We start from the raw sequence: 14,201 nt of genomic DNA, 5'->3' as shown, positions 1-14,201 counted from the left end.
TGTGGGCTGACCCAGCCCCAAGATGAGAAGGAGTCCCAGGGCCAGGGCGCTTGCTCGGGGCAAACTTGGACCCACCACTGAGAAAATCGGAAGTGAGGTTGTGGGGCCCAGGGGAATTGAGATTATATACCTGTGACGCTTTCTTGCTTTCGTGTTGGATGTCTGGCTTTACTTCATGATTAATGCCTTTGCACCTAAGTCCTTGTTATAGAGGTGCCAAGGGAATTAACCTCACCCTGCATTCCCAATCACTAAAACACTAATGAAATCATCACATCATGAGAGCCTGGTCTTATAGAAAGAGCATCAGGTCAAGAATCAGGACATTTGGGCTCAGTTCCCAGGGCTGCCACCAACTGGCCTTGCAAGCAGGACATGACCCCTTTTTAAGGCTCCATTTCATCATTAGTAAAATGGGAATTTTGTACCTAAATGGTCTTCAAGGCTCCACTAAGCCTTAGAATTTCATGTATCTATGGTCCTTAAAACAACAAAGTAAGCGAATAGCATTGTGGTTGTCAAGGGTCCCTGAGTGGCCTCAAAGGCTTCCCGAGTTTTGGTCCTGAGATGCTGAGTGCCTTGCCATGGAGCCCAGGCAGTGTGGACATGGTAGGCAGATCCACGCAGCAAAAGAATGAGAATCAGGCCAGAGGTCACCATTCAAGGGAAGGGTCAGAGGAAAAGAGAATTAGCACACACAGAAAGCAGTATGCTTTTACACAGAGCTTGTATCTGCAACAGAGGCCCCCCTGGGCAAGCCTCAGAGCTGCTGTGCACAGCGGGCTTCTCCTGCGCCTGGTGCAGCCCAATCAGTGAGGGAATGGGCGTGGGGCTGATTTGTCATTCACATCACTGGAGGGTTTTGATGGGAGTTGGTGTGGGTGAAAGAAAATGTGTTAGGCCCCAGGCAAAAACTTGATCACATCTTCTCCTGGTCCACAACCCTCCTCAAGATGCTTAATCAGGATTCTGCCCATGCCTTCCCTAAGGGATACAGTCACTTCTGGCTGAGAGCCCAGCCTGTCGGTTAGAAGATCTGAAGTCTAAACTAACCTTTCTAACACATCCATGTGGCCTGACTTCTGCTGCAAGCTGTAGAAGAAAAATGTCCTTAGTCTGATTCAAGTCATAGAGGTATTATCAGCCAGTCAGTCGATGGAAATCTTCCCAGGGCAGGCCCTGCGCTAGGCAGTCTGGGACCACCCACCTCTCTGTCTTCTCCCTCTTCATCCCCTGACAGTTTTCTCAGGCCCCTCTTCCTCTCTCATCCAGTCCTGTGTGTCCTCCACAAGGGCTACTGTAGAGCCAGTCCCTGAGAGCTCATGCCAACACCACCACCCCAATTCTGGACTAGGGGCGTCTCCCCTGCCCACCTCTGTGCTAGCACTCACCCTGTGAGTGAGCCATACCTGCTCACCGTGGGGTCTCTGCCAGGCCAGAGCCATGTTTTATTTCATTTACATTTCCCTGTCACAGTGCCTGGCACCTGTAGGTGTGGGATAAAGAATGTTGACTGATCCCATGAGTGACTACAACCATGGACAACAGACAAGGCCACCATCTCTTATGGTTAACTCCCCAGCAAAACCTTAAACAGTTTATCCCCAGATAACATACATAACATGAGAAATTGTCTTTACTTTTGAGAAGTTTCCAAAGCAGTATAGGTAAGGTAGACTGAGCGCCTTCCTCTTTGTATTCCTTCACTTACACGTAGCCATTTATTTGGCCACCACATCTGCCTGGAACACAACTTACACAGAGAGGCTGGCAGGAAAGGCCTTCCAGGAACAACTACAATAGGGCCCATCCAGCTCGTAGGTCATAAGAAGAACAACCCAGACTCTCAGACTCAGCCATTCACTTAAGGCTCCACTGAGCCTTAGAATTTCATGTATCTATGGTCCTTAAAACAACAAAATATGATTCTAAGAAGCCAGAGTCAGGCTTAGGGTGTGTGTGTGTGTGTGTGTGTGTGTGCCATTTTATACAGGTTCTCTTTTGTCAAAAATGGTTAAAATGAAAATGTGGCTTCTAAAGGAATGAGGTCCAGGTTTTTGAAAAATACACTTTGTTTCCTGGTGTGACGGGAGGAATGGGACGTAGGTGTCGTGGTGCCACCGGTGGTCACACTGAGCAGAGACACCAAGCCGAGCACCCTCCCTTGGGAAAGCTTCTTTCGGGAAGGAGTGCCACCCCAGGTCGGACACCTTTCCGGGACTGAGACTTAGATCTCCTGTCTCCATCCAGTCTACAGAGGCTTAAAAACTTGGGATCAATTAGTCATTTTCCCTTCCCACTTTTTCCATTGTCAGCTTCCCAGGACCGTGTTGCCATGGGAGCCTCTGTTTGTTTCGGGCGGAGAAGTTGTCTTTGGCAGGTTTGGGGAGGAACAGTTATTCCTAATAGGTATATAGTAAATTAAATACTCGGTCTGTCCAACCTTTTCTCTGCATTTCTGCTCCTTCTTACAAATTCCCATCTCTTCTCAGACGACCCTCTAAGAGCAGAGTTTGAGCAGCAGCTTGTAGGAAGCCTGTCTGGGTTGTGGCAGTGGAAGTGCACTGGGACCTAGAAGGTTACCTAGACCACCTCTCTCTCAGTGTGTCTTCCCTCATGTTCTTGAGGTGTGAAGCCATGCTTGGGGAGCACGTAGGAAAGAAAGATTCCTCGGCATCCCTTATTCACCCATCCAACTGCTAACGTTGTCCATGCTGCCACCACACTTAATTGTGTGGGAAATGTATTTTGGGTGGTCTCTTTTATAGACAATTGGATGAAAAAGAAAGGAGGAACCGATGACGTTGTGCCAATGAGTCAGTGGGGGTTGGAGGAAAAGGAACAGATGTCACGTTATATGAGGAAATAAACTCCAAACACTTGAAAAAGAAAAACTCGGGGAGAATCTCAATAGATGTATCTGATCCTCCAGGGAGGACCTCTGGGCATCACTAGGTGTTAGGATGCACTATTACTTGGCTGCAGTGGGAGACCCAGATTCTGATGGTGTAGCTATTCTCTGTTCTCCAGAGCCAGAGGCCTTGGCTTCATGTCAAAGACAGATGCTCCTCTTGGAACCTTTGTCTCTTAAGCCCGGCGAGGCCTGTATTGAAAACAGAATTCATTTTTACTTCCTGCTCGCTGCCGACATGATTGTGCAGCTGTGCGACAGCTGTTGAGTTCCACCCCACAAGTAGCAGCTTTTTAGTGATCAGCAAAGGGGTACACATCTGGAATGATGTTCAAGTGACCTCAGGACCCCGTAGAATAAATCAAAACACTGAAGTCATATCTTGGATGAGCTCGTTCTGATGTAACTCAATTTCTAAAAATTATTTAATGGCCTTTTTTAAAAATTTGAGTTTAGTGATCTGTCTCATCAAAGCACAGCAAAATAGAGAATAGTCCTTCTATTTGACATTTAAGGAGGGTGGGGGAGAGACAGTGATGTGAACATGTAAACTGGAAGGTGGCCTCAGGACTCAGGCGTCTATTGACTGTCTTGTGGTCCAAAGAATCTGACCACGAGATGTTTCCTGAGGCTTTGCATTTGGCCATCACTCAGGATGGAGAGAGCTAATGTGATTGGGTGGGTGGGCTGGCTGCCTCACCCTCCAGGATGCCGTGGGCCACCATTGCCCTCATGAGTGGTTCTAGAGAAACAATGCATTGGGCCGCTGAGCTATTTTTTTTAACCGCTTGTTGCTATTCTTATCACACATTCCCTTTTGGGTGAAACACTCCATTAACTCTGGTTTGGCCTGGGCCCCTTTCCCATGTTAGTTCCTGTGAACTTGCAGCAGTAGAGGAGTGAAGGGAAATGGTTTAGCTTTTTTTGCTCTAACACTATGTCTAGCTGCTGCGCGCAAGGGGCTGTGCAGGTCAGACTATCTCTACTCCGCACGGGTGTCCCAGACCCGAGAGCCACTGCACTCTGGACAGACATCATTTGAGTCCTCATAGAACCACAGGACTGCTAGGATCTCTAAGGATAAGTGCCAGGGATGAAAGTTATAGTCTGTGAGAAGCACCAAAACGTCAAGGTACATGACTGCTGATCCTAAACTCTGCTTTAGCTGTGAGACCCCAGGCAATCTTTGTCATCTCTGTGCATCTCCACTTCCTCACTGATAACATAGGAATTTTAAAGCCAGCCCTGCCTTGCATTGAAAGGTTGTGGGTTTGATTTCAGGTTGGAGCACATGCCCAGGTTCTGGGTTCGATCCCTGGTCAGGGTGTATGTGGGAGGCAGTTGATCGATGTGTCTCTCTCACACTGATTTATCTCTCTCTCCCCCTTCCCTTCTTCTCTCTCTAAAACTCAGTGAAAACATATCCCTCTGTGAGGATTAAAAAATAATAATAATAAAATGCGTGAAGCTGTTTTGTAGCCTACATGATATAAGGGCCTGTTATTACATGAATATGAAACAATCTATCAAGGAGTTCAGACGAACATTCTGGACCCCTGTGTAGGCCAGGAGCAGTCTCTACAGGTGAAATTTGATCATTCCTTAGGCCTGATGGTCTTGAGATTTTAACTTCTTGAGAATGGGAGGTCAATTATGTCATGCCCCTTGGGTGTTCTCCCATAATATCTCCTGAGTTCCGCACATGAAGTTGGGCAGGGCTGAGTGGGAGAGGGGATGAAGCTGGGCGTGGACCCTAAACTCCCACCTCCTTGCCAGCCTTTCCAAGCAGATGGTTGGTGTGATACTATCAACAACCGAGCCTACTGCCATTACGATGGGGGTGACTGCTGCTCTTCCACACTCTCCTCCAAGAAGGTAAGTGAGGGCACCTGGGGGTGGGGGTGGGAGGGGCAGCCCCAGGAATGAAGCAGATGCCTTGGTTAGCTTTCTTTGGTGTATCACAATTGGTTTTTATTCAACAGTCAAGAAGAGGGAGTAACAATGAATAAACACTGGGGTTTCTAAAGGGACAGGATTCAGGATAGTGGTGTTTTAGGATAGCTCCTTCAAGAATATTAATTCTCTCATTGTCAGTGCAGCACCTCCTTCAGAGAAGCCCTGGCTTTTGCTCCTGAAAAACTCCCACCTGCTTGCCCTCCAGGAAACATCTTGAAGTTAGGAAAGAATGGCCTTCGCCTCTTGGAGAGGCAGGAAGTAATATCCAGTTATTAATCTTCATAATTAAATTAATCCTATAAAATGTATTACAAGCATATTGCAAACATGTTGAATGGCCACCACAAGCTACCTGGAGTCCTCCCTGGATCATATACTGAACACTGGTTCTTTTCTCGATGCCTTTTATTCCTATTGCTCTGGGTTCTATTACATTAGCAAGTATGCTTAAGCTAAGCCTGTAAAATTCAATAGGCTGAAATTTTGCAATAATGTGGATTAAAAAAAAAAGCCCTCCAAAGATATTTGATGCTAGTTGGCCAATTTAATGAATCAGAAATATGCAAGAGATGGTATTTCTGCCCAGTGTACTTGGACTATTAAAACACATCTATTTTTAACTCATTCAATTGTCCATGCCAAAGGGTAGAATCTCTGCCACTTTACCTCATGTGTCCCGAATGCCCCCATCTCTCTGAAGCTAGTTATGGACATCCCAAAAGTGTGTTTATCTGTTGATAGAAGTGCCAACAGTGCAGATTCTATTGGACCGTCTCTGGCATGAAGGAGGGATAATTACATAGCAGAAAGGCAGTCTAGCCATAAACAGTGGGTAGAGAGATGCACTGTTTCACCAAGCCAGAGTGTATCCTTGATTCAAGAAAGGCAAGCCTCATGCTTATGAAGATGCCAAGAGGGTTCTATTGCTCTAAGCACATCCGGGCACAGAGCCCTAGACTTGGGTTATAGGGCCTTGGGTTTCCAGGTGGTGTGTCGTGGCCTTGAGTTAAGTCGCCCAGACTCTCTTGGCCTTCTCTGTGAAGAGAAAACATTGACATTCATCTAACCTACTTTACAGAGATTTTGTGTCGACAATAATGTGACAAAAACATTAACAGCAACAGTTTTAGACATCAGTGGTGATTTTAGGAGGAGTTGTTACAGGAGCTATTGGTTCCTGGAAATGTGTGCTTTATAGCCATCATCTTAAGTCACATAGACATCCTCTGGGGCACTTTGCTGTCGTCCTCCCTACCTCATCTTCTCCTTGACCCTCAGGTCATCCCATTCGCTGCCGACTGTGACTTGGATGAATGCACCTGCCGAGACCCCAAGGCAGAAGAGAACCAGTAACTGCAGAGGAGCCCCTCCTTCCACCCTGGAAGCAGGAAGAAAGAGAGGCCTCCAGGGAAGTAAACAAAAGGTGAATGAGGAAGGAAGTTCCTGGAATGAAGGAAGAGCATGGAGCTTATGAGGAACGCAGGAGGAGGTCTGTAGGAGCCGCCGGTGGCATCAAGTAGCTCAAGTAGGGAAGAATCATAGGCATTTGATTAAAAATAGGAGAAGTATGATAGGTGTACAAGGACCCTCCTCCCTCATTTATATTCTATCCAACTCCATCCTCAACTTCTGCCTACTCCCCGCTGGGCACTCTGCCCACTCCTCAGCCCCACCCAACTTGTACACCAGTACCAAACACACTCTCCACACCCAGTTAGAATGAGCTGCCACCTTTCAGGACTCGTCTGTTCTAAACTGGCTCTCTCCCTGTCATCTGTGTAGTCACCCATAGTAATAACAAGGTTAGTTATTCTTTACAAGTATTTAAACATATAAATATATTATATATATTATATTTTTTGCTGTCTACTAAGCTAAAAACTACCCATTGTTCCACACATGCTGCTATGAAGTTCACATCCAAAATAAACGCCGAGGGTTTGAGGACAGAAAGGCAAGTCCTTCTGCCATCTTTGTATACATGGGGATGGGCTGGCTGAGGAAAATAGAGGAAAGAGAGGCAGATTAGATGGGGTTCTTGAAGCGAATGTGTCAGCTAATCATCTTTTTATGAGCTGAGCTGGGAGCTGGGCCCACTTTGAGGACTTGGGGGTTGGAAAGATGACACAAGAAGGCACGGGAAGTTGCGTGGGAGTACCCACTAGTGGCTGGACCACAGGAAAGCTGGACCATGTTTCTTGAGTTGCCATCTGAAAAGAATATATTAACTTCTCTGAACTCTTAGTGGGGGTCGGTGAGACCCAGGATTTCTGCTCTTCCCGTGCGCTATTCCCAACATGGCGCTCCGCCAACCAGTCAGTCAACACATTCATCTTAGGGCTCCTTCTCTGATCACCAGGATTACAGCAACTCACATTCCTCCTACTTGGCTCCCATCTCCCTCCTTCTGAGTCCCCAAGCCTGGCTATCATTCACAGCCACATGACTAATTGTTGACTTTCCGGGAAGAAAATGTTATGGAAATGACAGACAGGAAAGGCGGGAGGAGATGGAAGAACAGGAAGGGGTGGAGGAGCAGAGGGAAGCCATGGAGAAGAGAGAGGCCGGAGGTAGTCAAGATCCAGGGATGAAATGTGTCAGGAGATGCCACCTTGATCCAGGCTCCACCGCTGACCACAGGGATCCTTTGACTAACTCTGAGTCGGAGTACTTTCTCTTCAGGCCGATGTGTCAGATCTGTGGCCCAGACACTTCCATCTGAACAAGCTATGGAAGCACGTGGAGCAAGGGTGACACTCTGTGGGGAGAGAGAAGAATTTCAACTATTTAGGGTCCACTTAGTTATTCCTTCTAGTTGGGTACATGGGCTGTACATGCTGCACCATGTTAATCTGCCTCTATTGCATCCCAGGCTTACATTTTTTACATGAGGTCTATGACATTTGTGTTTCTTGGCAACAATTTCTGGATTAGGCCTTGGAGAATGAGCATCAGGAGCTAATTTCTTGTTTGAGACACCAGTTTATCATCTCAGGGAGGGCCAGGAGCTTGCCTACCCTGAAACTGCTTAGTCTCCCATCAACACGGAGTTCATGGCTGTGCAAACAGGATGAGGACACGTGACCTGCCACTGTCTCGAGCTACACGTCACACAGGAAAGAAGACTATTCTGGAACAGATGAAGAGGACATGGAATGAGGTGCTTAGTCCCTGGGGAAAGGAAGAGCAGTCCGTCCATCCCAACAACGCTCATCCTCACGACCTCCAACCATGAGGGTGCAGGAGAAAACATCGCTGTCTGGGCTCACGTTTAGTGCCCAAGAAGAGAACAAATGTTTATTTCTGGGATTCTGGTAGGCTTCCATATGGGAAGGACAATGGAGAAGTTTCAATTCTCCATTAAAAAAAAAAGTGTAAAATTGTTTTCTTGGGAGGAGTACCCGAATTCCTGGCAGGATATCGAGTTCTGTGCAGGGTCCTGCTTTGTCTGAGATGGAGGAGGTAGACTTCCCAGCCTGGCCAGCTCAGGAGGCTGCAGCGCCCACAGGAACACGGCAACCGCAGGCCATGCCAGGGCAGGTCTGTGCTCAGTGTCCCCCAGGAGGGGCAGTGAGCACGCTTCCCTTTCATCCTTCATGTAAAGGTATTTTATTTTCTGCTGGGGACACCTGCAGTTCCCCACGGCCTGGAGTGCGCCAACCCTGTGGTGGCTGGAAGGCTGCCTGTCCATCAGCTCTGGCCACGCAGGGAGGTTCTTTCAGCCCTTGTCCCGGGATTAGTGTTTGAGCTCCTTCGGTCACTTGTCAAGTTGAAGGACTTTGGGTATTAGCTCCCCCTCGCTCCCCAGGATGGTCAGCGTTCTGCGACTCTCACCCACCCATGAGGTCACAGGCAGCCTCTCCCAGGACTCCTCCCATCTGTGTCCTTGTTCCCAAATCACATCTCTGCTTCCTGTTTTCCCTGGTAACTGGGGGCTCTGGTACCCAGTTGCCCAGGACTGGTTGACTGCGGCTTAGTGGGACAGCCTCCGGCCAGAGACGAGAGGACAAACTTGTACGTGAAAGGGAAGAGCTGCCCTGAGTCTCCCTTTCCCTTCTGTCCACTATGAGCCATTGGCCCTGACGCTTGCTCGGCTCTGTGGCACCACCAGTGAGTGTGTTAGCTGGCGCCTGTGAGGAGGGCTTGAGGGGAGCACGGTGAACGGAGCCCATCCCTGCACTGTAAGGTAACAGCCACAGCCAGTTACTCTGGACGACTCTAAGGTGTTCATTAAAGAAATTAGCACAGAGCACGTGAGGTGTGTTTGGTGTCTTATTCCCTAAGTCCTCCCGCCACTTCCAGATCGCTTTCCGGGTGCCAGTGCCAGATCCAGAGGTTCATGACTGATGACTGACCGTTCCTCCCGGGCACTTAGAAACGAGGAAGTAAGTGGTATATGTGAGGGAGAGAAACATGGAAGTTCGTTAGATGCGATGATTAACAAAAGCAAAGCACACGGTAGTGATGTCACAAGCCTCAGGAGTTATAGCAATAAAGAACCCTTTACGGTTCAGAGGAAGTGGGCCTCACTCCTGATGCCAAGGTAGGTAGCGTCTGAAGGATGGCATGTGAAGGATGCATGTGACCTTAGCAGCAGAAAAGGGAGCAGAGGAGAGTCCGGGCCATGGGAAGAGAAGGGCTGACGGTACAACGGTAGGATGGGAAATGGCTGTGTGTCACTGGACGTCAGTGGGCCACCCAGCTGAGCTGGAAGTAGCAGCCAGCTCATGTGTGCTATGCTCTTGGCAAACACAGTCTTATTGAATCCTCACAACAGATCCTCAACTTCCACATCCTCATTCATAGACGAGGATACCAGGTCAGGCTGCTGAAGAACGTTCCTTTAGGTGCCATGACTGGACTGAGAGTCAGGCCTGGTTCTGTGAGATGCCAAGATGTGAGAAGGAAAGAGAACGGTGAGTAACAGGCTGTGTAAGGGGCCGTGGGGGAAACCTCAAGGTTATGCCGCACCCATGAAGGTGGTCACGGCAGGAAAGGAGCCAGGAGGAGCTGGCTTTTGAAGAAAGGGCGGGTGCATGGCTAGTTTTTTAGACAATTGGTTTGAGAGCCAGGTAATAGCTGGAAATTTCACATGCCCAGTGTTTGGCTCACAGAGGCTTTTGTAGCTGAGGATGGCGTGCTGAGCCTCTGGGCTGCCCGACAGCTGGGGATCGCCCAGCCCCCTGGGAGCCCTTTGGGGAGCTCTGAGGAATAGGTAGGTGAGAGTGCGAGCTTGGGCCTTGGCAGGGAGTTGACTAACGTAAACATTGAGAGTAAAAAGAGTATTACCTGGCATTTTCTTTTTATGGTTCACAAAGTGCTTTTGTATGCTTTATGCTACCCATGAATTAGGCAGAGCAAGAAGAGGTTTGTGTTTTTATGTTGTTTTCCCCCATTTTGCAGATGAGGACACTGAGTGACAGGTTATTGAGAAATGTAAGTTCATACAACTAAGTGCAGGTTGGGATGGGAGTCCCAGTTTTCGGTTCCATATGGGATGTGGAATATGCTTGCTTTCCACTACGCGATGTTCCGCCCACGAGGCCCAGCGCAAACCTAACTGAAATGGGAAGGTGACATGTCTTTTCGCCTGCTTGTGTTCCAAGGTGCTCCTGGGTGTCCTTGTGGCCTTTTTGGTAACTGAGGGCAGGACAGCTGCGAGTGAGCCTTTGGGAGCTCCCTCCCAGGGCCCGCAGCCTATGTCAGGCCCTGAGTATAAGCAGATGCCCCTGCAGATGCCACTTCGGCCAGCTGGCTGGAGCCATCTGGCAAAGCTCCCTTCTCCCAAACAGCTTCCCCAGGGACAGTCCTGGAGAGATGGGGGCTCTTGTTTCCACAGACTGACAACCTGAAATGACAGGCTGAGTCATGGTCAGCTGCAGATGCCCTGGTCAGGTTCAGGCCAACCAGATGGTGAGGGTCTCCGGCTGGGCAGAAGGGCAGTGGGAAGGTCCCACTTATACCAGTAAACAGCACCAGGGCATCTCCGGGGCTGGCTTTGGGGAATCTCACTGGCTCACCCAGTGGTTGGCTCAGAAAAAAAGGGGGGCTTGGCCATGGAGGAGGTGCGAATCTTATGTCACCATGGTCCACGCTCACAGAGCCTTTACGCGTACGTATGTCCCATGGGTATTTGGGTCTGGAACAGGTAAGATTGAGGTTAAAAAATAATGGTTATTTTCAAGTCTGCCCTGGTGTGAGCCTACCTAGACTCGAAGGCACACTTTCTGGTCAGACTCTAGTCTGGTGGCCAGTGCACCTTGAAGTGTGAGTGATTTTCTACATTCAGCTCCTTGCCAGTGAGCCTCTGTTTTTCCTCTTTGTTTTGTGGGGTCCTCGGCTCAAGTCTCTGAAAGGTCGAATCGTTCACTGTAGTGTTTCCTTCTGTGGGTCGTCCTGCCTAATCTCAAGTCCCTAGCATTAACGAACCCACTGTGTCCCAGAGCTGTACAATTTCTATCTGGACTTCTCTGACTTTAGCGAAGCAGAAAATACCCACATAGCTGATAATGTCATTGTTTCATTTGATGAATATTTATTGAGCACCTACTCAGTGAACTAAACCAAGTCTCTGTCTTCATAGAGCTTGAAAGAAGTTAAAGGGACAAACAGTATACCCAGAAATATACGTCTGCTGGTTAAGAGGCTATGAAAAAATAAAAAATAAGGGGTGGCTAAGGGGTGAGGCAATGCCAGGTGTGGGGAGGTGCTAGTTTATATGGGAAGGCCCCTGTATGCTTCTGGGAGATGTGCAGAAAGTGAGAGGGTGCCAGTGATAGCTCCCGGCCAAGTAAGCCAGCACAGAGAGCAGCAGGTTTGAGGTGGGAGAGAGCGGGGTGCATGTGTGGAGGTGCACCCAGGCCAGCTCCGGGGCAGAAGGCGGGAGGGAGGAGTTGAGGGCAGAGTGGGATCAGAGGAGGGTCTCCTCAGCCCAGTTGTTTTATGCTTGCACATAACCCACTGCACCTCCATACCTCTCACACCCATCATTCTCCATTTGCCCTGCTCTCCCCTGGCTCAGGCTGCATCAACCCCTCAACAGACTACCCACCCCCGCCAGCAGCACACTGAGTCCACATCATTCCTTCTAAAGCACAGCTCCCATCGAGCCACCTGTGACTCAGGGAACCGAGTCCACAGACTCTGCATGTCCTCATTGGCCAGACCAGTCCCAGCACCGACCTGCCACTGCCTCTGAACAAGCACCTCTTCCCTGTCTTGGGGCACATCCCCCAACCTCCTGCCTTCCCCTGGAGTGCCTTCCCTGTCTCCATCTGTCAAAACCTGCTCACTTCTTCGGCCCCTTCTCGTCTTCTTCATTGTCATGAAGCTGTTCTTGAAAATATTACTGTGACCCTGAGCACTTCCTGTCCTCTCCTAGGATACTCGATCTAGTTGATTGATGTTTGGTTCCGTGTGTTCTTGTCTTCCCCCTAGTCAACTGTAAACTCTTCGAAGTCGGGTGAGCTCAGGGCTCCATGAGGCCACTTGGTGCCTTTTGAAGTAGAAACCAGCCCCCCTTCATCAGAGACCATGGCTTGAGAAGTGTAACACAGGTTGGATTTTTGGCCATGTTTACCCCTTGGACCAGGTGGCCTCAGGCAAGCCAATACTTCACATCCCCACACGGGGACCTGGAAACACACTCTCACTGGTTAGATCTCTGGCCCTACCTAGACAAAACCTTGAATTTTGCTGAATTGAATCCCAACCTACATTTTTATGGATGTGAAAACCAAAGAAGAAAAAAAAAGAATGTTGTATTGGGGATGGGTGCGTGGACCTGTGGACACTTGACCTTTCTTCTTTGACTGGTTCTTTAACGATAGTCCAAGAAGTGATGATAATACTGGGCCAACACAGGAGACTGGGTTTAATTCAGGGGTCAACTTTATGCTGAGGTGTGCTTTAGCCCGGTTAACAAATAGGCACACTTCGGATTTTAGATGTGTATTCCACATGGGTTGGAAAGAAATAGTGTTGATCAGATGAGATAGAGACTCTAAGAGACAACCTGACTTGAGATAAAGTCAGGTGATCCTGAGCAAGTCACTTAATGGCTTAAGACTAAATTTTAGCATCTATAAAATGGAATAATTCCCCACTTCAATGCATAGTGAATGTGAGGTGTCTACCATGGAGCTGGAGCAGTAGGGATGGTGATATGCTGGCTTTTTGTGCACTTTCTGGCTTAAATTTTGAGATATTCTGATGTACTTGTTGATCTCCCTCCCCTTCTCCCTCTCCCCTGCCATACACACCCCCCCCACACACACACACGCAATTAAATGTTCTCTGAACCTTTGGCTGTGTTTTAAATATAATTTCATTTAAAGCCATGCTGTGTGCCAGTTTAAGGCCCCAAATTAGTTGGAATGTGATTCCAAGTATTAAGGGAAGAGATTTAAAAAAAAAAATTAGTTAAAGAAGAAACTGTCAGTAAGACAATGGAACTGATCCACAATCTTAGAGGGTCTTGTTAATGTCCAAGCGTGTCCCAGGACTCTGCCTGGATAGCATGCTCATTAACAAGCAATCCATACCCACCCATACGACTTTAGAGCTAAGCACTGTACCTTAATGAAGTTAAGAGGACCCCAGGCCATGGCTGTGGCTTAGGGAGGGTAGCACGGTTCCCTCCAGATATAAATGAAGTTCCTGGTGGTACTGAGACTTCCATGTATTTCAACTCGTCTCTCAAAGTGAACTTTAGGAGGCATTTCAGGCACTTTTGTATCATGCTTTCTCATTGAGAGAGTACAGGCTTCAGACTCAAGACCTAGTGTAGACTTACAGCTCAGGAGGGTGTTGGCAGGTGACTGGGTCTCTGAGAGCCTGTTTGTAAAGTGGGGATACGTTTATATCTGCAGGGTTGTTCTGAGCATTCAGTGGGGTCACTTTAGTGACCCTTGGAAGCACTTGGCCTGTAAAGTGTTCATGTGAGTTCCTTTCCATAGCACAGCTAGAGCTCAAGAAATAATAATCCATATTTGTGAATGAATTTCCTTCCTTTCCCAACGAAGTGTCCAAATCACCCTAATTAGCACTTAAAATCTCACATGTTCTCAGCTTCCCTTCATGCTATTTCGCAGATAAGAATTGCCTCCTTAGTTGATGCTCAGGGGAAGGGGAAATGAGACAGAAGAGAGTTGAGTTTAGAGAAGGGCTGAGTCTGCGGACCTGGATCAGAAGGCCAGGTCAGATTCCCAAGATATGTTTTCCAGCCTCTAGGGCAGTGATTCTCAACCTTGGCTGCACATTGTTTCTGGAAATTGTTTCTTTGTTACTAATGTTGTGGCCCCACCTCATAACAAAGAAACAGAATTTTCAGAGG

The 14,201-nt window shown here is 48.3% G+C and overlaps 1 protein-coding gene across 1 annotated transcript in view; it reads left to right on the top strand.

Annotated features, from left to right (window-relative positions):
- Positions 1-9,106, top strand: part of PAPPA2 (pappalysin 2) — a 226,291-nt gene extending 217,185 nt beyond the window's left edge. The window contains exons 21-22 of the mRNA XM_006754525.2: positions 4,688-4,786; positions 6,146-9,106. Of these exons, the coding sequence (XP_006754588.1) occupies positions 4,688-4,786; positions 6,146-6,220 (174 nt within the window). The 3' untranslated portion in view covers positions 6,221-9,106. The remainder of the gene's footprint in view (positions 1-4,687; positions 4,787-6,145) is intronic.
- The last annotated feature ends 5,095 nt before the right edge of the window (positions 9,107-14,201 follow it).

The sequence above is a fragment of the Myotis davidii genome, unplaced genomic scaffold (assembly GCF_000327345.1).
Source record: "Myotis davidii unplaced genomic scaffold, ASM32734v1 scaffold591, whole genome shotgun sequence".
NCBI lineage: Eukaryota > Metazoa > Chordata > Mammalia > Chiroptera > Vespertilionidae > Myotis > Myotis davidii.
This window is presented reverse-complemented; position numbering and strand designations above follow the sequence as displayed.